The following is a 24551-nucleotide window of genomic DNA, read 5'->3' on the forward strand; positions in this document are numbered from 1 at the left end:
AAATTCCTGACAGTCTAAATAAAAAATAGTTTTAAGACAGGGTATTTTTTTTATATTTGTGCAACCAATTTTTTTGGAATTATAAAGATTTTATTTGAATTTTATAATTTCCCCCCTAATCTTACTTCCTTCCCCCCCCCACAGAAGACAATTTGCCAATCTTTACACTGTTTCCATGGTATACATTGATCTAAATTGAACTGATGAGAGAGAAATCATATCCTTAAGGAAGAACCATAAGGTATGAGAGATAGCAAGATCAGACAATAAGATATCAGTTTCCCCCGCCTAAATTAAAGGTAATAGTCTTTGATCTTTGTTCAAACTCCACAGTTGTTTCTCTGCATACAGATGGTATTCTCCATTGCAGACAGCCCCAAATTGTCCCTGACTGTTGCACGGATGGAATGAGTGAGTCCATCAAGGTTGATCATCGCCCCCATGTGTGCAACCAATTTTTACAAAATTACTGATAATTTTTAAAAGAGAAGAAAAAAAGCATTAATGATATAAATAGATTGTACTACTTATCCTAAACTTTGCATTTCAATGTCTAAGTCTGAGCCTACTTCTGGACTACTTTAAATACATTTTACATTACAGTATTCTCAATTTCAAATCCACATCCCAGCTAGAAATACATTCTTAACATCAAATCCCCCAAGGCTATTCTCCTCCATACTCGCCAATTATCAGTCCATTAAAATAAATTACATGTATAAAGCTAGAAGAAAAAGAAAATCAATTTAAGCACAAGCTGAACTTTGAAGTCCCCCAAATACAAAAACTTTGGATGCTTAATGGCAGTTTTTAAGAGAAAGTGTTAAGAGATTTTTTTCTCAAGTTACCTAGAGGTTGAGGTAGAAGAATGTTACATTTGATTAAAAGCTATCAGAAGCTAGAATTAAACTCCTGAAAGCAAATTACAAGATCAATTAAGCTACTCCATCCAATGAATTCCAGAACACAAGTCAGAATGACCTTGGATATGTTCTAAGACTATTAATAAGAACTGCAAAGTAAGAGGGGAAAATATAACAAAGGACATGTCATGGCAATCTTCTTAACCCAATCTAGAAAAGACCCAGCTCATCAACCTGGATAACTTGAAGCTTTTTCATTACATTAACTTCTTAGAGTGGTACAGGGGACTCTTCCTCTATTGCAAATGCCAAGAACCACAGAAATCTAGTGATACCAACATCTAAAATAAAACATGAGCAGTGAAACCTCAAACACAGGCATGTCCTGATTTCACAGTTTTCCAAGCTAGTATCTTAAGTTTCCAGGCATATTCCAACTAATGAGGAAATCAATACAACCAAGTCCTGGGTCTACAAACCAAAATGCTAAAAACAAATCTACAGAAGGCTAGAACCAAACCAAAGAATATGCCATATCATCACCACCACCACCACCAGAAGACAAATAAGAATGGGCACGTGAAGAAACTGGGTCTTGCAACTGTCAAAAGGAAAGTGAAGTCTAAAATCTAGGAAGCACAGAGATGAAAAAAACAAAAACAAAAAACAACTGCGAACATCAGAATCAGCAGGGCACGCTACACAGATGTGGTCACAGGGACTGGCCAGAGAAGAAGAGACAGAACGCTGGACAGGACAGTGGCGCTGCACAGAGCCAGCTTGAGGCGGGACTTACTCATCGTTTTACACACAGCCATACAATAGTCCTCAGACTCAAAATTGTTCCTGTTGCCTCCGCAGCCGCCATATATAAAGCGCACGCATTTTCCCTTGGAGAGGTCGAAGTACCAACGGGGCATCACGGCCCGGCAGGGCCCTGTCATCGCTTCCTGGGAGCAGACAGCTGTGTGGAGATGGGTGAGAATGTCAGCAGGCAAGAGGCAGCAGCTTCAAAAGCTTTTAACATGCTACAGACCAGCAGCCCTTTGGCAAAGCTAATGTATGATATGCAACATCAAGGAAGGATCAAAACTGAAGAACCAGAGGCAAATACTTGATCATCTCCCTGACTGTGCACAACCTCAAAGGGCTCCTAATTTAATAAGGTCAGCTTATCAAAGAACTGCAAGTTAAGTCATTTGCACTGTACATATCTATGACAATGTCATGAATAGATGGTGATTTTTGCAAAATGCAGCTAGAGGTCAGGATTCTTCAATATTTCTTCTTCCCAAAAAACAGACATTTGACTATGATCTAGTTATTCTGCAAGTATGCCTGTCTCTCTTTTTCAGCATTACAACGGACCCTAACATGCAATATTCTCCAATTTCAGGCAATTACCTAATACTCAGTACACTATTAAAACTGTCAGAGCATTTTTACCTTAGAAATTAAAAAATTTTGCCCAGACTCAATAATGTGTAAGAAAATGAATTTTGCGATCAATACTTCCAACTCTAAAAATGTTGCTGTGAACACCGACAGCAATTGAATAAAAGAGAAGGTAAAGAAATTTCTATGAACATATATATATATATATATATATATGATTTTGTGTTTGTGTGTATGTGAGGACAGAAATTTTACCCTTATGTCAAATGTGTGAGATGGTATGTTTAACATATGCTTAACATATTTATTAGAGCAGACTATCTTACCTCTCATTTTCTAGTAAAAAGGAGCAAGAGGTCTTAAAAAAAGCCCCCCAAAATCTCATTATTACAACTGATGGCAAGGTCTTAAAACATTCCTATATCCTATTCTAAAATTATATTTCAACTAAGAAAATTGCCTGTGATTCAAATTAGCACCTCTCTCACTAGATGTGTCAGTTGCTAAGGGCACCTTGCCAAGAAAATTGCCTACCAACTGTCAAATGGGACAACCAAGGATCCTGACATTTAATTTTACCTTCAGTGCATTTAAGCACTATTCTTTAATTTCTAATTCAGTCTTTAAAGTTGTTGAAATAACAGTAATGATTCAATTGTACATAAATTTTAAGACCATGGCCCTATCCATTAACACGCCAAGGAATTACCTTTAACATCATGAGTTATTTCCTTTTCAGAGAGAGTTCCATCACTACTAGGTTCAGTTGGAGTCTCTTCAATGTAACCATCTACTTTGTAGTTGTTATCATAGTAATAATCACGATCTTCTACCACTTCTTCTTCTTCCTCTTCCTCATCCCCCTCTTCCTCTTCATCTTCGACAGCTGCTTCTGTAAAGTCTTCAATATCTGCCTCAGTAGGAAATTCACTGAAAAACAAAAATTAGAAATGAGGGGTAATTTTAAATCCCTTACGTACAGATTCCAATGTACCTACCTACCCAATGACTTTTGGTATTCTTTAAGAATTCATATAAAGGTTTCAACTGTCAAAATATGGTGATATGACTTGAAACAGTAATATTAATACTAAGATTCTATAAAACTGGCTCTGAAATTATTACAATTAGATGCTTCAGGATACAACCAAAGCAGCTTCTACATTCTCCTTCTAAAAGTGACATGGAGCCACTTGTGTGTATACTAACAACAACAAAAAAAAAACATAATCTAAACTCAGAAAAATATTACCTTTTATAAATGTCATAGTCTTCATCTTCTTCTTCATCTTCATCCTCATCATCCTCTTCCTCTTTTGAGGAAATGGATTCAATTACTTTTGTTTGAGGACAGCACACATACTCAACACCATGAAACTGGTCCAGCCCACAGGGTAGCAGCATTCCATAACGGTACAAGGTCATTCCCTGAGACATACATGCCTATAGAAGAAACAAAGATCAACATAGTTGTATAATTTTACAATGATCTTAGTTCTAACATTTCCCTTTTCCTAGCATTTCACTACAAAAAATGTCTTCTGAAATAATTAAATTTTATCAATACCTAAAATTGTTGAGAACCAGAGGAACCCTGGAGAGAGATTAGCTAGGTTCAACCTATTCTATGATTCTGGTTTTTTTAAGGGTTGTTTTTTTTTTGCAAGGCAAACAGGGTTAAGTGGCTTGCCCAAGCCACACAGCTAGGTAATTATTAAGTGTCTGAGACTGGATTTGAACCCAGGTACTCCTGACACTAGGGCCAGTACTTTATCCACTACGCCACCTAGCCACCCCATGATTCTGTTTTTTAAAGCAAATTAGAAAACTGAGATCTGGTGGGGCAAAAAATGGTTTACCTAAGGTTACAAAACAATTTAGGGGCAGAATCATAATTTAAATTCAAATCCTCCAAATACAAGACTCTTTCCACTGGACCTGCTTCAATGAATTTCCAGAAACGCACAATAGTTTATGTTATTCTGAACAAGTTATCACTGAAGTGTTGACACAGCATCCACACTCAAAACTTTCATCTTGTCATCAAAAAGTAAAGCTGTATACATATCACTGAGGGAGATTCACAAATTTTGTCATAATTTACTATGGAGATGAACATCTAGAATCAGGTTTTTTCACTATTTTTTAATATTCAATTTTTTAAATTTTGAAATTTTTAAAATATAAATATAATACAAAATAATCATATTTGATTATCTTCTTTTGCTCCTCCCCTCCCCATCTTGAATTCTTCCAGGAATTCTTTCACTTACCTTAAAGAGAAATGGGAACAAGAAAACAAGATTTCTTTTTTTTTTTTCAGGTTTTTTTTGCAAGGCAAATGGGGTTACATGGCTTGCCCAAGGCTGCATAGCTAGGTAATTATTAAGTGTTTGGGACCAGATTTGAACCCAGGTACTCCTGACTCCAGGGCCGGTGCTTTATCCACTGCGCCACCTAGCCACCCCAAAAACAAGATTTCAAATGCTAGCTATATAGACTTTAACATATTTACTGTTAGTGGCTATCACTTGTCAGCCAGGTAATCTGCAATTAATAAGGACTTAATATTTGCCAGGTATTGTATTTCAACCACCTATCATGCTAGGTCTGTTCACAGGGATTAATAGATTTCTTCTTAGAACATTCATATCATGACAAAGTATAATAATAAACAACTAAAGTACAAGATCTTAACTCATTAATTCCCATTTACACCTAGCCTTAGTCTTCTTTTACCTCTTTTGTTACAGCGTGCCAGTGCTGGTGATACTCGCACACATCAGTTTTTTCTTTATGGAAGAACTGACACCTCTCTGGGACCAGCAGAACATCACTCACAAACTCGCCCACTGAAAAAAAGAAAAAGAATTGTCAGAGACAAATTTACTCTTCAGATCTGTTGATGAAAATAAACTACCAAGGGATCACAAATACTCAAAGCTATTAAAGGAATAATGACACCTCTATTACTAATTCACTTCAAAATTACTTTACACTCCTGTCACCCCAAAATAAACTGGTTTCAAGTGACTTTGCTAGTCTAGCAAAATTTAAACCTCAACTAACATCTCTCAACAAATACCATAATAAGCTCCAAATGGATAGAGAACCAAATATAAAAGGCCACATCATAAACTAATTAGAGAAGTAAGAAAGAAGACACTTTCTGATATACTTCAGATGGAAAAATTTCTTGGGCTATCAAGGGAGAGAATCAAAGGAGACAAAATGAACAATTTGATTACAGAAAAGCTAAGACTGTACAAAACAACATTACTATACCTAGAACGAAAAATAAAAGATGACCTTGAGGACAAACTTTGCAGCAATTTACTCTGATAAAGGACTGATATTCAAGATTTATTTATTGTAGAATATAGGTCAAGAATTATTTATTGTGGAATATACATAAATACATAGTCAAAGGATATAAAGAGGTATTTCTTAGAGGCAAGCTATCAACAACCATATAAAAAAATAGCCCAAATCATCAAATAAGAAAAATGCAAATTATAATTATGAGGTACTATCTCACATCTGTCAAGTCTGCCAAAGATGATGATAATGGAAAACGAGAAATGTTTGAGGGAATGTAAGAGGAAAGGCACACTTCTGGCATTCGTGGTAGTTGTGAATTGGTACTGACATTTCAAAAAAAGTCTAAAAGTTAAAAGGAATGGATTAGAGAAACCTGGGAAAACCAGGATAAGTGATTCAGAATTGGGGAGATCAGAAGAACACATAAAATTAGAACCAACATAGTAAACAAAAGTAACTTGAAAATACTGTTGGACTTAAGCAGGAGGAAGAGGGCTAGTGATGCCAAATCAAGTAAATAATATTGTTACATTAATGAAGTACTTTTCTTATATGCTTAGAACTGTAAAAATAACAACAAGGGGTACAGGGAATGGGAAAGTGACTTACAAAAAAAAGGTGGGACAAAAGTACCTCAAGAGTCCAAATAGTCCAATTAAATCTAAAATTACAGCCCAGTGTGTCAAACATTCTCAAAGTATATGCTGATCAACTTTAATTTTATACTTTTTATTTTGGAGATGAATAGATTCAAGCGTGTGTGAATTCAATGACACAGAAAATTCATGGAAGGAGGAAGTTCCTTTATTAATGCAGGTAAACATGTTCGTTGCAAAACAGAATCTTCTTTTTATATTTATTGATTCCCCCCATCTCCACTCTTTCCTTTCCACTTACCCCTTGAAAAATATAATCCTTGTAAAAATATGCAGTCAAGCAAAACAAATTCTCACATTGGCCAAGTTGTACCATCATGCTTAACCTTTGATCTTCTAGAATCATGGATGATTTGAAATGACCAGAGCTCTCATACATTTGAAAACTGTTTAGTCTATGAAATGCTGTAGATCAAATTGACAAAGTTGACCAAAAAAAGAAAATGATAAATGCTGACATAGGAGAACACTCTTTAATGCATCTCTTACTGAGGTGTGAATTTGTGCAGCCATTCTGGAAACCAATTTGGAGCTATACCCCTAAAGTTATTAAACTGTACTAACCTATGACAGCATAATAACTGCTCTTAGATCTATACCCTAAAGAGATCAAAGAAAGAAAGAGCTCGTTTACAGAAGTTCTTTTTAGCAAAGAATTAGAAATTGAGGGGATGTCCATTAAATGGAAATAGCTGAATAAATTATGCTCTATGAAAAGGATGTAAAATTATTGTGCTGTAAGAAATGATGAGGGGGCAGCTGGGTGGCACATTGGATAGAGCACTAACCAGGAGCCAGGAGGACCTGAGTTCAAACCAGGCCTCAGATACTTAATAAACTGCCTAGTGGTGTGACCTTGGGCAAGTCACTCTTTTTTTTTTGCAAGGCAATGGGTTTAAGTGGCTTGCTCAAGGCCACACAGCTAAGTAATTATTAAGTGTCTGAGACCAGATTTGAACCCAGGTACTCCAGGCTCCAGGGCCGGTATCTATCCACTGTGCCACCTAGCCACCCCAAGGGCAAGTCACTCTTAACCCCACCACCTTAAATGAATAAAATTAAAAAAAAAAAGAAAGAAATAATGAGGGTGGTTTCAAAAATACCTAGAAGATTTTAACACGAAAAGCAAATTAATCATAAACACGAGAACAATTTATACAGTAACAACAATATTATAAAGATAATCAACTTTGAAAGACTTAATTAACTTTGATCGAAACAATGACTAACCATAATGCTAAAGGACTCAATATGACAAAATATGCGTGATGGAGTCAAAGTGAAGACTAAGGCAAAGCTTTTGTTAGACATGGTCAATGTGGCCATGGTTTGGGGGCCTTGTATATGAAATAAGTTATTTTAGAATAATTTTTAAAAATGCTATGTTAAATAAATTGTTCTCCTGGTTCTGTTCACCTCACTTTAAATTCATATAGTCCTTCTAAGATTTTTCTGAAATTGTCTATGAAAGTTTCATCATTTTGTATGGCCAGTAATATTCATTATAATTATATACCATATTTCATTTAGTGCCCCCCCAATGATGGGCAATCCCTTCAATTTTTATTTTATTTTTGCCAATATAAAAACCTCTTGTATATATGGATCCTTTTTTTTCCCTTTCTTTTTTTGGTAGCTTAATAATTACTTTTTTCCAAATTGCTTTGCAAAATACCTAACCATTCATAGGACCTGCAGAACATTAGCATGCCTGTCTTCCCATACCTCTTCTAAATATTTGCCATTATCCTCTTTTGTCAATCTAGATGCTTTAATTTGCATTTCTCTAAATGATGTGGAACATTTTGTGATATAATCCTAGATAATTTAGATTCTTCCCCTCCATTTGAGAAGTAATTCTCGCCAATAAATTATGTGCTTTCTATGAAAATCTACTGGGCCTTGAGAGTCAAATTTCCTATGACAGTAAATTTAAGTATGACAGAACATTGTTAAATGGTGTGATTTGCCATTGAGCCATTATTCCCAGTAAGAATGAAATCTTTAATTTATAGATCAACTGTCCTAAATAAACCAAGTTTACAGATGTAGAAAACTGGCTTTGAGGATGAGTTTTGATGGACTTTAAAATTAATCATCCCAAAAGACAGATGCAGCTAGGAATCAATTTAAAAGCATTTATTAGATCACAAAGGTTATATTACACATACATTCAACCTTACTTTGCTAGCCAATAAATCAATGCTTAGAAATAATTACTTTTTCAGTAAAGAAACTTTTACTTTTGTTTCTACCAACCACCCCCAGGTGTATCATTCTATTACCTTTTATTGATATAATTCAACAAGAATTGATAATTGGGAATTTAGGGAAAGCTAAAGGCTACTATGTTGAATTAAAACTTCTACTTAAAATACAGTAAGTTAAGAAGCAATTTCAGTTTTCCTGAAGAGTATTTTAATATTCTTTCAGGGATCATGGAAAAAACTTCATAAATTAGAGAAGAGAAAAAAAAGTCTAATATAGAACACTTAAGATTACTTTATTTCAGCCACTTCAGTTATCAATGTCCTTAAATCACTTTCAAGCATGGTAATCAAGGCAATATTTCCAGAATTCTAAACCTAGCAAAATCAGTACTCTAAAGCTTAGTCAAACAATTTGTGGCACCCAAACTGACTGATGGAGCCTCTTTGCCAATCAAGTATAGCAATTTTCCTTCCTCATATTTTTTGACTTTTTCTTCTATTGTTCCTTCTCTTTCTTTCCACTATCAGTATCTTAAGACTTTTCAAGAACAATCACAGTCACCGCTAGCCCACTGACAGAGTAGTTTAAAGAGTATTTTGAACACCAAGGGTAAATTCATTTTGATCCAAAAAAAATCTTTTATTAAGAACCAATTACACATAAAGCAGTATACTAGATACCAAGGAAAGAACATAAAAATGAATAAATACTTTGTCCTTTCCTCCAATAAGTTTATAAATCACAGAGGAGATAGTCAAATTCAAACATAAATAATACAAAGTACAGTGTGAAATATCATAAAATGTTCGAATGAGAAAAAGAACAAAGATCAAGGAAAATTGATCCTGAACCTATGGCTCATAGCAGAGATATATATAGTATCTTCGCTTTGTTTCTATTAAATAATACTTTCTTTTTTTAACTTTCATTTTTTAACTTATTTTTTTGGTTCACTTTGTATTACAATAATCTAGTTGTTAGAGTAAACATAAACCCTCCTCTCCCTAAAAAGATGAGAAATCTAAAGAACAGTGAGAGAAGGAGGGGAAAAAAGCATATTTCAGTCTGTGTTCAGATTCCAACAGCTCTGTCTCTGGAATAAGTTGCCTTCTTTATCATAAGTTCACCAAAGAAGTTGCTTCAGCAATTTTCCCACAGTTGCTATAACTAGCTGCATTTCCCTCCACTCTATTCCTTCCCTCTCATTTATTCTATTCTCTCTCTCTCTCCTTTCAGCCTGTATCTGAGTACCTCCCCACATTCCCGCCATCCCATCCCTTTCTTCTCATTTTTCTCTAGGGTAAGATAGATTTCTATACCTATTAAGTGTGTGTGTGTGTGTGTGTGTGTGTGTGTGTTATTTCCTCTCTAAGCCACTTCTGATGAGAATGAAGGCTCACTCATTCCCCCCTCAGCTTTCCCTGTTCTACTCCATTGAAAAAGTTTTTTTTCTTGACTCTTATGTGAAATATCTTAGTCCATTCTTCCTCTCCTTTCTGAAACTTCCTCCCAGTGCTTTCCTTTATCACCCACTGACTCCATCTTTTTACTATATTATACCATTATATTCAGCTCCTTCCTGTGCCTTGTCTATATATGCTCCTTCTAACTGCTTCATATGAGTTATCAGTATCTTCTTCCCATGCAGTAATATAGACAGTTCAACATCATTAATTTCCACATAGTTAGTCCTTCTCTCTATGGTTCATCTAAGTCCTGTACTTGGAGATCAAACACTCTGTTCATTTCTGGTTCTTTCAATAGGACAGTTTGAAAGTCCCTGGTTTCAATATGACCAGAAAGAAAAATGATCAATGTTGGAAGGGATGGGGGAAATCGGGGACACTAATACATTGTTGGTGGAGCTATGAACTCATCCAAATTTTCTAGAGAGTAATTTGGAATTATGCCTAAAGGGCAACAAAAATGAGCATACCCTTTGATCCAGCAATACCACTACTAGGTCTATACCCTGAAGAGATTATGAAAAAGGGTAAAAAAAATCACGTGTACAAAAATATTCATAACAGCCCTGTTTGTGGTCGCAAAGAATTGGAAATTAAATGAATGTCCATCAATTGGGGAATGGCTTAATAAACTGTGGTATATGTATGTGATGGAACAACTATTGTTCTATTAAAAGCCAGGAGGGATAGGAATTTGAGGAAACCTGGAAAGATTTGCCTGAACTGATGCCAAGCAAGATGAGCAGAACCAGAAAAATATTGTACACCCTAACAGCAACATGGGGGTGATGATCAACTTTAATGGACTTAGCTCATTCCATCAGTGGAACCATCAGGTACAATTTTGAGGTATCTGAGATGGAGAATACATCTGTATCCAGAGAAAGAACTGTGGAGTTTGAACAAATACCAAAGACTATTACCTTTAATTAAAAAAAAAAAAACTGTTTCTTATACTTTAGTTTTCTTCCTTAAGGATATGATTTCTCTCTCATCACAGTGAACTTAGATCAATGTAAAAACTAACTGACTTCTGTGGTGGGTGGGAAGAAGGAAGCGAGATGGGGGGGGGGGGTGCTTGCAAAACCCAAAATAAATAAAAAAAGTTTTAGAAAAAGAAAGTAAGTAAATCCAGGTTTCATTGAAAGTCCATCTTTCCCCCTGAAAGATGTTGTTCAGTTTTGCTGGGTTGTTGATTTCCAGTTGTAAACCAAGATCTTTTGCCTTCTAGAATATCATATTCCAAAGCATACAAGCCCTTAATGTAGATGCTGCCAATCCTGTGTAATCCTGACTATAGAGCCATGGTAGTTGAATTGTTTGTTTCTGGCTGCTTTTAGAACTTTCTCTTTGACTTGGGAGATTTGGAATTGGGCTATATTATTCCTAGATCTTCTTTTGGAATCTCTTTCAGGAGGTGACCAGTGATTTCCCTCAATTTCTATTTTACCCTTGGCTTCTAGGATGTCAGGGCAATTTTTCTATATTGAAAAATGAAGTCTTGGTTCTTTCCTTGTCTTGACTTTCAGGTAGCACAATGAATTTTAAATGATCTCTTCTGGATCTGCTTTCAAGATCAGTTGTTTGTTCCAATGAGAAATTCCACATTTTCTTCTAATTTTGGAGTTTTTTTGGAATGGTTTTATTTCTTCCTGATTTCTTGCAAAGTCATGACGTCCTTTAGTTCCATTCTACATTTGAAGGAGTTGTTTTCTTCAGAGATCTTTTTTATCTCCTTTTCCAGCCGACCAATTCTGTTTTTTTAAGGAATTTTTCTCTTCATTTGCATTTTACATTTGGCTTAAACTGGTTTTTAACATTATTTTCTTCAGTATTTTTTTTTTTTTGTATTTCTTTCATCAAGCAGCTGATTTGGTTTTCAATGATTTATCTCCATCACTTTCATTTCTCCTCCCAATTTATCCTCTACCTCCCTTAATTGAAAGCAATCTTTTTTGAGCTCATCTATAGCCTGAGCCCATTTTCTATTTTTCTTGGAAGTTTTGGATACAGAAGCTTCAATTTTGTCATCTTCTGAGTATATATTTTGTTCCTCCATGGGACCAAAGTAATTTTCTATAGTCAGATTCTTCTTTTTCTTTTGTTTGCCCATTTCCTCAGCATTTCCAAGGCTTTGGGAGGTTTTTGGGACAACACACTGGGACCTTAATTCCTCCAAGGTCTTATGAGAGGCTCTGATTGCTCTCTTGCCTGTGCTCTAATATGTGGATGACCACAGGTCCTCCCCTCTGCCCTGAAGCTGTGAGGAGGGTCCCTGTTCAGGCATGGTGGTATGGAGCCCAGATCTGGATCTGTAACCTGGATATGAGCATGGGCCAACAGCTGAGTCCTGCCCCAGGGACAGCAGAGAGACCTCTGCAGTTTCCCCAACTCCCTTACCATATGTGGGCTGCACTCTGCAAGTACAGGCTGGCTTCCCTGCCTCCCACTACAGGTTCTCACTGCAGGGCTGCCTGAGGCTAGCACTTGTTCCACACTCATTCTGCTTCAGCAGAGATCTCTCACCACCCCTTCAAGTTGTTCCCAGTGATACCAGGGGCCAGGAGGTCTGAAAACCATCTCCTCTGTCATGGACTCAGGCACCCCCAGGGATGTAGGCACCTTGTCTGACTGCGCTGCATTGTGGCTGAGCTTGTAGTGGCTTCTTCCAACCCCTGGTCCCGATGAAACAGACCTTTCTTGCGAAACTTCTAAGTTGTCTTGGACTGGGAAATTGTATCACTAAGAGTTTCTGTGGGTTCTGTCCTTCTAAATTTTGGTTAGTCACAATTTGATGGCTTTTGGAGTTTTTTGGGGAACAAGTTTCAGAGAATTCCTTCCTTCACAACACCATCTTGGCTCCATCCCTAAATAATACTTATAAAAATAAGAATATAAACAAGGCTTGTGGTTAGCAGTTATCAAAGTCAAGAGCACAGGGATTCAGAATGGTCATCAGCACCTAGATTGTAAGCCAAAGTGGAGAAAACTTTTCCCAACAGTGTCCAAAGTAATCCTCCTTTATTCAAGGGAACAGATAAGTAATATTTTGTAGGACCCTGGGATTCCATGAAACAATCCCAAAAACTTTACCAGAAAACCTACTGAAGAAGTCCCACATAAGCATTACTTATTTGAAATCTCATAGTATGTATTGCTCTATTAGATAAAATCACTCGACTAACATTTTTGATTCAGTATTTAAGGAACAAGTGTTGCTTTAAAAAGCAAATTCAAGGGAGAAATTGTGGACAGATCATTATATTTAGAGATAGAAAAGATCTTAGAAAATATTGGTTCTCCTATGCCTTCTTCATGTTTAGAAGAACAAAAAGAGGCCTGGAGAGGTGAATAAGAAGTCTGAAAGGAACAAGCATAGTAGACATAATGGGTAGAGAGGAAAAGGGTATTCATGTCAGTAAATCCTAGCTTGTTGACACTCCAACCTTTATGCTTACAGCAAAAGGCCATGGGCCAGTTATAAAAGCACTTAGTCCCTGTTCCCCTCCCAGTCTTTTATTTTAAGTTATTTATTTATTTTCATCCATTTATATGTGCCTATTTCCAAGTTACAAAATTTCCCTCTACCCTTCCTTTCTCACCTCCTGGTTCTACTCCCTTCACTCAGCATCAGATCCTGTAAGTCATTTCATCTCATACTTCTCTAGAGTCTGACCATCTATGGTTTCTTATAGAACAATAATATTCCCTAGTATTCATGTACCACTCTATTCATTTTAATGTTTCCCCTAAAGTCACCAAAGATATATTGAGTGGACCTGAAACTGCCAACTACTCAAAATACCACCCCCTCCTAATCCCTTTCCCCAGCTCAAGTTTTTGTGGGTCTTCAGTAATTGTTCTAATTATTCTATTATACAAAGATGCTTATGAGAGACTTCTTTAATAGGTCTTCTGGTGAAGTTTTGGGAATTGTTTCATGGAATCCTAGGGTCCTAAAAAAATATTTATCTCTTCCCTAGAATGAGGGAGGATTACTTCTGAACTGTTGGGAGAAGTTTTCCCTTCTTTGGTTCAGTAAAATAGTCAGTACAACCGAGATACTGATAACAATTCTGAATCTCTCTGCTCTTTATATTGGTGACTTCTAATGACAGTATCACTATTTGGCTCTATACCTTGGCTCTCTGACTTAGTCGGTGGTCTTGAATAGTTGCTATTACTGAATATTTCATTAGGCAACCTAGCAGTGAGTCTCTCTACCTTAGAGAAAGCTAACCTTTAGTTGTTACTGCCTGAGGTCTTTACTCCAAGCCTTACTATCTTTTTTTTATTTTTAAGGTTTTTGCAAGGCAATGGGGTTAAGTGACTTGCCCAAGGCCACACAACTAGGTAATTATTAAGGGTCTGAGACCGGATTTGAACCCAGATACTCCTGACTCCAGGGCTGGTGCTTTATCCACTGTGCCACCTAGCCGCCTATAAGCCTTACTATCTTAACAGAATCTGCCAGACCTTGAAGTCTACTGGCATAATCATTAAGAACTCAGGGTTATCTCCAATTGATAAAGTAGTGCATGATGATTTTGTTAGCAGTACTGTTAACAATTTGAAAAAAATCAATAACTGTTTGATTTGGCAAATGGATCAAAAGAGCAAAATGTTTTGGTGTATACGAGTCCACATGCAAATCCTTTCTTTTTAATTGGTGGCAATAGTATTTTCAAGTTAATCATCAAGAAAAACGTCATCTTATATTGTTAAAAAACAGATACAAATGTCAAAGTCAAATATAATTTTCAGTTGTGGCAAAAATTATTTTTTTGGGGGCAGCTAGGTGGTGCAGTGGATAGAGCTCCAGCCCGAGATTCAGGAGGACCTGAATGCAAATCCAGTTTCAGACCCTTAATAATTACCTAGCTGTGTGTCTTGGGCAAGTCACTTAACCCTACTGTCCTACCAAAACAAATTATCTTTTTACAGAATTAGAGACAACTGGGACACCCCTTCCTTGGGACAACTATTGAAACAAATTAGAAATTTGTGCAAAATTACTAAATGTTACTGGGGTGTTAGTTTGCCTGTATATGCTTATATAAAATTGACTTGCTAGTAGTGGCTCCCCTAAAATTCTGAACAGTGATGCTGTTCTGCCTGTAGGCAAAGAAATCTTCTATGAACTAATGAAAACTTAAGTCTATGTTTTCTTTAATAGTAGTATGGTGGAATTATTTCCAGAGAGCAAACAAAGCCTTTTAATGAGCTTTATCCATAGAAATATTGTATTTAAACTAAATATCAAAACACACAAAATTATCCCTTCCCTTCTCCATTCAATAAGAATTAACTAAAAGAAACTGTTATATTTCTTGAATTTCTCTTTTCCCTATTATGTAAAAAGTGATTTTCACTAATCTAGTTTTTAAGATTAAGTCCAAAATCAGACTATCAACATGGTAAGTACAATGAATTACTTCAGAAGATGAATGACTAGATGGTATAAAACAATGGAGCACTTGAACTTACAATCCTGTTTCCCTATAAACAAAATGTTAGTCTTGCTTTAAAAATAAAAAGAACACTTAAAACAGTTTCAAAAAGTCAAAAATACCTTGCCAATTCTTAAACCTACAATATTTCAAATGGGGAAGCACACATATAGTGTCCATTCAGTCAAAAAGGCAGATATCACTTCTTTCCATTCCTAAATCAGATACTAGAATGTTGATCTTACCAAAGAAAAATCAATCTATATGTATTATTTCAAGATATCAGCCTCAAATAAATCTGGGGATATAACCAGATTGTTTTAAGGGCAATATGGTTACATAGTATCATGGAAAGGGAGCAATGTGTTTATTTTAATTGCAAAGGGAGAATTCAATAAATACTTTGGAAGGGGAAGCCAGATAGCAAGCTCTGCCAAGAAACAAGTTGCACTCCTCTTCCCCCTCCCCCAACCCATTTCCCTTTTAAATCAAGAGAAGACAAGCTTAACAGGAGAAAAGCAGAAAAAAGGCTTACCTATGCACTTGTAGGGAATAACAATATGAGACTTAGGCTTGCACTGCTTCTTGCCTTTCTTGCACCAGTTGTCAATAACAACCCGATTGTTTGCTTCCATCACATTGGTGATTTCAAGTTCTGGATACATCTATCAAGGGGAAGGAGGAAGAAGAGAAATGACTAAACAATAAACAACCTTTGAAGAATGAACATTCAAAGCATGCAAACCTACAAGTTGCAATAAAAGCAAAGCCTTTCCACCTTTTATTCCTCAAATCCCTACTTTCAGGTGACATCCATATATAAGGAAATATACAGGCACAAAAACCAAAAATGGAGTAATTCTTACCATCAGGGAACTTATACCCTATTGGAGAAACAAATCATATATGTAGAACAAGTATCAAGATAAAAAAAATCAAGTAATTAAGGAGATGGTAATTTCAGTTTGGGGGATAAAGAGAGAATTTGTATAGAAAATGATACTTGACATGAGTCTTGAGGAAAGAGCCAAAGGAGACTAATTTGGGAAACAGTTACATTAGTAACTAAAGATTTTATATACACACACACACACACACACACACACACAGACATATATATGCATATGTATGTATTAGCAAAGCAATGTATTAGCAAAGCACAGTATTATGAAGACACAAAAACAATCTGAAAGAAAACTGGTGGGGGTGGGAGTCGCAGGGGGAAAATCACACATAATAACAAAGAAAACCTTAGATTTTTATTCCATTACACATTTTTTAAATGAAGAACTGTAATATTCTAAATTAAAAGGTTTTAAATTAGAGGCATACAAATACAGTTCTTTATTTCATACTTTCCCTATATTATTCTATTAAGATACTATACAAAGTGTTTATATTTATGTAACAAAATTGCATCTCAAATTTTTTACCTTTATGGTAGAATTCATATTATTGAATTAGAATAAAATCACCCCATTCCACTTTCTAAAGTAGGATTCAATGAACTCCGCCCTCCCCCCCATCCCACTGAATCATTTTCTAGGCCAACAACTGAAATTTTCTAGGTTAAATGCTATTTTTGACTTCAACTTTAGACACCGAGACAAGGAATTAGAAGCCTTTATCCACCACTACACATTAAAATATACAATCATGGGGGTTTCCTGGAAACCAGGCCATCTTTAGATTATCGAATCCTTTTTAATAATCCTGGATTGAAAACTAATTTAGCTGAAGTGAGGCCCAATCCACCCTAATTCTGGGGAATACTGCAAAAGTACCACTTCCAAAATAGAGTTTTTAAAATACACAGCTAAAGCTCCTATGAGGACTCAATAATAAGACCAGTAATAAAAGGCTGAGGTCGGATTCAAATGACCAATACTGAGGTACTTAAAATCTATGTCTATTTATATAAAATCCCAAACTGTAGTAAAGAAGTAAATGAGCAGAAAATTCCAACAACTTACCTCCTGACAATACTGAAGAACTTCCTCTCTTGTTCCAAAGCAGGTCTTGGTTCTGGTTGGGTCTGGTTCCCATTTCCCAGTCTGAATGTTGACATGCATATTCAACTTTCCACAAAACATTGCAATCTGAGGCTCAGCTACAGCGAATCCTGTTCCAGCATTTGCTGCAAGTGCCTGCAAAGAAAAGATGAATTTACTTTTATTTTTGCCTTTTAAAATAAATCTTCCACCTAGTCTGTTTGATATATATCTCTTTCTGGCACAAAGATGACCTTTGATTCTTGAAGACTTTCATACCAGAGTATAAACTCTGGCAGGTTCTACAATATTGGAAGTGTTTCAAAAATAGATCTGGCAAAGAGACTGGGTCAACTACCAGAGAGTAAACTTAGCTAAGTAAAGACAGTTTCATCATCAGCATGGTTGGCAACAAAGGTGATAAATTAATTGGCCATGGCAACCCATGAAAAGAGGGGGAGGGGGAGAAGAATGAATCACTAAGACCTCCTCAGTTTTCACAATGATGGTGATTTAATGGCAGAAAAGGGAGCAGAGAGTAGTAAGAATAACACAATTTTAAAAACTGTCTACTGGCTCTCTAAATGAGGTCTCTGCTCAGTGATCAATGAATCAAACTATGATTGAGACTGAACAACCTACAGAAAGGCCTTGAAAAATACCTTGGATAAAACCTACCAAGAAAAAAAAATAGTACATGATTTCTGTTCTACATCAATGGAGGGAATATCTACAAAGGAATTCGATATCTACTTTTATCGTCTAAGTATAAAGCAAATAAAATAAGCTACATTAATTCAAAGTTGAATTTCACTAAAGCAGCATCTTCACATTGATCTGGAAATTAGACTAGTCTCTCCAATTGCAAACTCTAGAGGAACATTTAACTCAAATTCCTTTCCTTGAAGTAATTTTCTCCATAATTTGGAGCCTATAAACAACTTCAGGCTATTAAGAATTCTTAAAATCAAAGTTGCTATAAAGTCATTTTTCAAACTACCAAGAACTTTTATGTAAAAGACAACGATATTCTGAAAAAAACTTTTCTGGATAGCAGTACCTTAACTGCCAAACAGAACAAAAACAACTATCCAGTCCACTGCCATTTAACAAATTATAGACTGAGAAAACAGTGTAAGCATTTTAATGACAAGATTATTGTAAACCAGTGCAGCTAGCAAACTCTGGCCCCTTTTTATTGTCAGTAGTAGCAAAACACTGACGGCTACACTCTTATGGCAAGTCAATTTCAATAATAATAATAATAATAATAATAATAATTCCTTTTTAAAAAAGCAAGAAATCAGGCCAAATTAGACAAAATCTTAAGTAATTTTTTATACCAGAACTTTTTTTTTTAGGTTTTTGCAAGGCAAATGGGGTTAAGTGGCTTGCCCAAGGCCACACAGCTAGGTAGTTATTAAGTGTCTGAGACTGGATTTGAACCCAGATACTCCTGACTCTAGGGCCAGTGCTTTAACCACTGAGACCCTCCAATGCGCCACCTAGCCACCCCTCCACTGTGCCACCTAGCTGCCCCTATACTGGAACTTCTTAAAAACACCACACACCTAAAACTTCTTCTTGAAAAAGAACAGCAAACATGGTCTTTGAAAAAAGCTAGGACAGGAATCACTGCCACAGAGCTTCTTCATAACCAGACAAGCAATTTATATCTATTTTTAAGCACATGTTTGTCATTATATTGTTTCCTTTATCTTCTTCCTAATTTTATATAGGATGAAATTTAAATTTGAATTCCATGACTAATGAAACTGTCAGTTATGACAGGTGTCTCAGAAGCAGAACATAAGAACATATTATAAATTTGCTAAAAAATTTTAAAAAGGCACAATTTCCAAAACAGTAAAGTATTAGTTTTAAAACAGAACACCACTTTTGTCATCTTCACACAATGAATGTCATACAATTGAAATAATAAGTGACTTCATTATGAAAATGCAGTAAACTATTGACAGAATTAGGCTCCTGCCAGATACAAAGACATGATGAGAAAAGATAGTGATAAAATCAGAAATTTAAACACCTAGTCATCTACAGGCTACACTCTGACCCTTCAAATTAGATTAGAATCAACAATCAAAGTATAAACTGGGGTGGCTAGGTGGTGCAATGGATAGAGCACCTGGAGTCAGGAGTACCTGAATTCAAATCCGGCCTCAGACACTCAATAATACCTAGCTGTGTGGCCTTGGGCAAGCCACTTAACCCCATTTGCCTTGAAAAAAAAAAGACCTTAAAAAAAAAAGAAAAGAAAGTATAAACTAGATGAAAAATAATGAAATAATAAAAATCATCTTCATACATAAATCTAAAATATATTTCTCTAATCTGAATTCACACTCATCTAGCCTTTTAATGATCATTTTAAGAAAAAATCTTGACAGTTTTTGTGCTGAACGACTTTGTTGAATTGTTTTTCTCTTCCACTTAAAAAAAAATCTTTGTTACAAGAAATAGTTATCTGGGAGAACAATGAAAAGGGATACAGAAGGGAAATCTAAGCAATGTTTTTTTTTAAATCAAAGAAATATATCTTAGAAAACAAATATTCAAAATCCCATTCTAATATCTCACTAAATGAGAGTACTTAAATACTTGAATGCTATACCAAGCAAAGCACCAGTTCTAATCAAGAGATTAAGATTTCAAGAACAAGCCAATACAAGAGTGCCCATTAAAGGAATAGTTCAGATAAATTACATTAAGGTTTATTATAGCCACAAAGTTAGCTGCTAAAAATGATAGGCTATTTTTTGCTTACATATAATTAGGTCCATAGAAATTGGCTAAAGAAAGACAAATAAAGGATTTTACAGATTTTAATAAAGTAAAACATTTTACAGGATGTTTATTAATTTACAGTTGAGCTTAAGCAAAACAACTACATTGAATATCACCATATCATATCTGTGGCAAAGGAAAAATAGAAAAAAATTCTATGAAGGAATTAAAAAAAATCTTTCAAAAACATGCCTTAATATTTGGTCACTTTAATTTGAAGGTGGATTTGAAGAAGAAAATTGAGCTTAGGACCAAGAAATAAAAAAAAAGACAAAAGGCTTGCCTATTAACTAAGAAATCTCAAGTCTTTACAATTTAAGAGTGTATTAAAAAGTACAATAAGTTGCAAGCATTAACAATACAAAATAATTGATATCTTGATAAGAAATAACTAGTTCTCAAAGGAGTAAAGTGTATAGTTATAAAAGACTATTTAGAAGCAAAATGTCACACTGAATACCAAAAAAGGAAAAAAGATGAAAAGATACTATGGCATTAAAGAAGTTTCAGCCCATGTTAAGTATACTACTGAATCAAAATTTTAAAACAATGCTATTATTTTAAGCAACACATGGACTGCAAGAGGTTAAGAGATTAAACTGATCAACATTTAGAGAGAAACATGGAACCTAAGTTAACATTAGCATTACAGTGGGGCAGCTAGGTGGCCCAGTGGATAAAGTACCCACCCTGGAGTCAGGAATACCTGAGTTCAAATCCGGCCTCAGATACTTAATAATTAACTAGCTGTGTGTTCTTGGGCAAGCCACTTAACGCCATTGCCTTGCAAAAATAAAAAATAAGAAACAAAAAACATTAGGACGTTAACAAAAAACATTAAACAAAATAACATCTCATTAGAAAGTTAAAAAAAAAGCTGAGGTGATCACCCTTGGAAAGAGTTTTAGTGTGGGATCCAGCTAAAACTAACTGCCAAGAGTACTTGTAGATCTCATAGTACTTGTAGGACAAAAGAAAGGAAAAAAACAGCAAATATATAACAATATTTTAATAGTCATTTACCTAGCCTAAATGACAGTGAAATTATTTGCATCTAACTCTAGAATCTCAATGCCCATTTTAGAAGGTTAAAAAAGACAAACTTTGAAAAGTTACGAAGAGGAGTTATACGAATTCTGAAAAAGATGAGCTAGAGTTGACTATGTAAGGAACTCAAGAGAATCATTTTCAAATTATTTAAAAGAGAAGATTCCAAAATAATGTACAGACAAATGGTACTTCTATATTCCTGCCTCCAATGAGTTAACTGGGAATACACCTATTTTATCCTTAAATAAAAAATGTGAAACTGATTTAGTTATCTAATGACACTATCCTTGACAATATGATAAATGGAATACAAAGATGTCTTTTGTGTGGGCTGGTCATGTAGAAAGACAGACTGTACAAGTATTTCACTGGTTTGCCAAACATTTTTTAAAAAGGTCTCTAGTTACTTGGATGGATTTAAAGAAAAACATAGTATTCATCAAAAAGAATTGCAACTTGTACCAGAAAAAAAGCATCAACATGGATGAATAAAAACATGGATTCTTCTAAATATATTTAGAAAAACAGGATACAGCAGATACTAAGAGAATGAGAACAGAAAAGGCGAGAAGGAAACATTTCTGAAAGGTAGTTAAGAGCCTGTACTTGAATTTCCCTCTTTTTAGATTAACTGAAGTCAAGAGGAGTTGAGTTCAAATTTAGCCTCACACACTTAATTACTTAGCTGTGTGACCTTGGGCAAATCACTTAAGCCCATTACCTTGCAAAAACCAAAAGGAAAAAGAAAAAAAAAGATCACAGGAAAAAACTACACTAGCTAAACAATGATATCATTAATTCTCACCTGTTTCCTTGCTGTTTTATATCTGTAATAAGAAAACAAGCTACCATTACTAGCTTTCTTCTGGTTTAATATTAAATCCTTTTAAAATACAAGACAGAAGTGAATATAATGTTAATTCTGAAAGAGGAATAGATCTCATTTAGTTAACTTGTATCTCAGAGCCATAACCCTTAAAAATGGCCAAATTTAGTGGAGGCAGCTATAAATCACCCTAAAAGATTATGTTTCAAATATCACTTACTCATTATGGTTGTGACCAAAAGACCACAAGAATTCAAAGTGCATAAATGTTTAGTTTATAGGTCAACCACCAAGGGTCAATACACCAGTGGTAAGTGCTTTGATACTTGTGCCGAGATGGTCAGTTATTATCTCCCCTAAAGAGATTCTAAAGAACCAGAGATTAGAAGGCAGGAAGAGGCAGACAAGCAACAACAGATCTTCCCATCAGTTATTATCAAGGAAAAAAAAATTACATCTGGAATCATTCCAGACAACTAATATGCTATAGTGATTCACTTTTGAGTTCAGAGAGATTAATCCTTGTGGGCATGAGAGACTCTCAAGGAGTTATCATTTGAAACATAAAAAGCCTCAATGGGCCACACACATCTAGGAATCAACTGGTCAAACTTCCTCTTCCTCACTAAGGCTACACAGAAAGATAAAAGTTAATTTTTCAATTATGCTTCCATTTTTCCCAAAAATGTTCTGCTATTAAATACTAAATTTTTTCTCCCCATTTTCTCAGGAATGGTTGATATAGCCCATTCTCTAATCTAAAATGTTAGAAATATTAATTCAGTGTTAAGGCAGAATTTTTGATGTCCTATGAACCTGGAAACCTCTAAGAAAGAAAATTAATGCTATTATTTTTGGTTCTTGGTGTTCTTGTGATCTCTGCAGATTTCAGCATTTTTAAGAATCTAAAAACAGGGGCGGCTAGGTGGCATAGTGGATAATGCACTGGCCCTGGTGTCAGGAGTACCTGGGTTCAAATCCGGTCTCAGACACTTAATAATTACCCAGCTGTGTGGCCTTGGGCAAGCTACTTAACCCCATTTGCTTTGCAAAAACCTAAAAAAATAAAAAATAAATAAAAAGAATCTAAAAACAAACAGCACTCAATTGCTTCATTGGTCCAGTACTTCCATTTTAGTTAATAATTTGGTCTCAAATTTGAAATCTCATTTTATAATGTAATCAGACTTGGAAAACCAAGCTTAGCTACCCCAAAACACTAATCCATCTTTCTTTTGTGCTTCTGAAAACTCAGGTCTTAAAAAATTAGGAGAAATTAAGAGAAAATAATTTCAGTTTTAAATCTCATTCAAATCTTTATTCAATTCAATATAAAAACAAAACCAAAACACTGGGATAGGTACTGGGCATAATAAACCAACACAAAAAGAAACAATCCAACCCACTCCAATCTCCAAAAAGAGTTACGTTGTAGGGATGATTTCAAGATGAACACAAACAGAATACAAAGAAGTTTCAAATATGAGAAAACATTAACTGGAGAAAGGGCTCTCTTTCCTTTAGGTAAGAGACAGCACATGCTTTGAAAGTAGCTAAGAATTTTGAGTCAGAGTTAGAAATGAAGCACATTCCAAAAGGAAGCATAGAGGCACAGGGGCAGGAGATGAAAATTTATTAAGCACCTACCACATATTAGGCTCTGTGCTGGAGATTAACAAAAAGAGAGAGAGAGAGACAAAGAAGGTATCCTGCCCTTGACAAGCTTTACAACCTAATGGGGGGGACAACTCTCAAATACAAATAAAACAAGCAAAACAAGGATTGAATAGGAAATGATTAACAGAAGGAAGGCATTGGAATCGAAGGGTTGGGAAAAGCATCCTGGAGGTGGGATTTTAGTTGAAATTTAAAGAAAACCAGGGAAATCAGTAAGTGAAATTAAAGTGGCAGAGTTTTCCTGGCACGAAGAAAATGGCTTAGAATCAAGAGATGGAAAAAAGGAAAGAAATATTAAATAAGACTGGAAAACTAAGTTAATGACCAAACTGTAAAAATCTTTAAATTCTCAGTGAAGGAATTTCATTTTGTTCAAAAGATAACCGATTATTGCAAATTTTTCAACAGAGGAATGACATGGTTAGATCTTTGTTTCAGGATATTAGGCAACTGTGTAGAGGATGGACTGAAAAGGGAGGAGACCAATTAGAAAGCAGCTGGAGGAGACAGTAAGGACCCAAGTTCAAATTCTTAACTCTGCAACATGAGGCAAGTCATCAAGTTCTCTTAATTTCAGTTTCCTCATCTGTAAAATGGGTGCAATAATAGGACCAATCTCACAGATGGCTCTAAGGACAAAGCAAGATAACATAACTGAAGTACTGGTGACTTAGCACAGCAGCCCCTCACTCAAATCCAATTCAGGTGCTTGTCATAGCATCACCTCCCTGAAATAGTGGCTTCTTCAAAAATGAAGAGCAAACATCATCATCATCATCATCATCATCATCATCATCATTGTTAGAGAAAAGGGGACTCTAAGAAATGTGGTCAGAGGAA

The 24551-nt window shown here is 35.4% G+C and overlaps 1 protein-coding gene across 1 annotated transcript in view; it reads right to left on the reverse strand.

Moving 5' to 3' along the window:
* The window catches only part of APLP2 (amyloid beta precursor like protein 2), a 99088-nt gene that overhangs the window by 18330 nt on the left and 56207 nt on the right, over positions 1-24551 (reverse strand). Inside the window, exons 2-7 of the mRNA XM_074216300.1 lie at positions 17336-17509; positions 15898-16027; positions 4998-5110; positions 3511-3701; positions 2968-3188; positions 1660-1827 (exon numbers count right to left, since the gene is read on the reverse strand). Of these exons, the coding sequence (XP_074072401.1) occupies positions 1660-1827; positions 2968-3188; positions 3511-3701; positions 4998-5110; positions 15898-16027; positions 17336-17509 (997 nt within the window). The remainder of the gene's footprint in view (positions 1-1659; positions 1828-2967; positions 3189-3510; positions 3702-4997; positions 5111-15897; positions 16028-17335; positions 17510-24551) is intronic.

This window comes from Macrotis lagotis, chromosome 1, assembly GCF_037893015.1.
Source record: "Macrotis lagotis isolate mMagLag1 chromosome 1, bilby.v1.9.chrom.fasta, whole genome shotgun sequence".
Classification (NCBI taxonomy): Eukaryota; Metazoa; Chordata; class Mammalia; order Peramelemorphia; family Peramelidae; genus Macrotis; species Macrotis lagotis.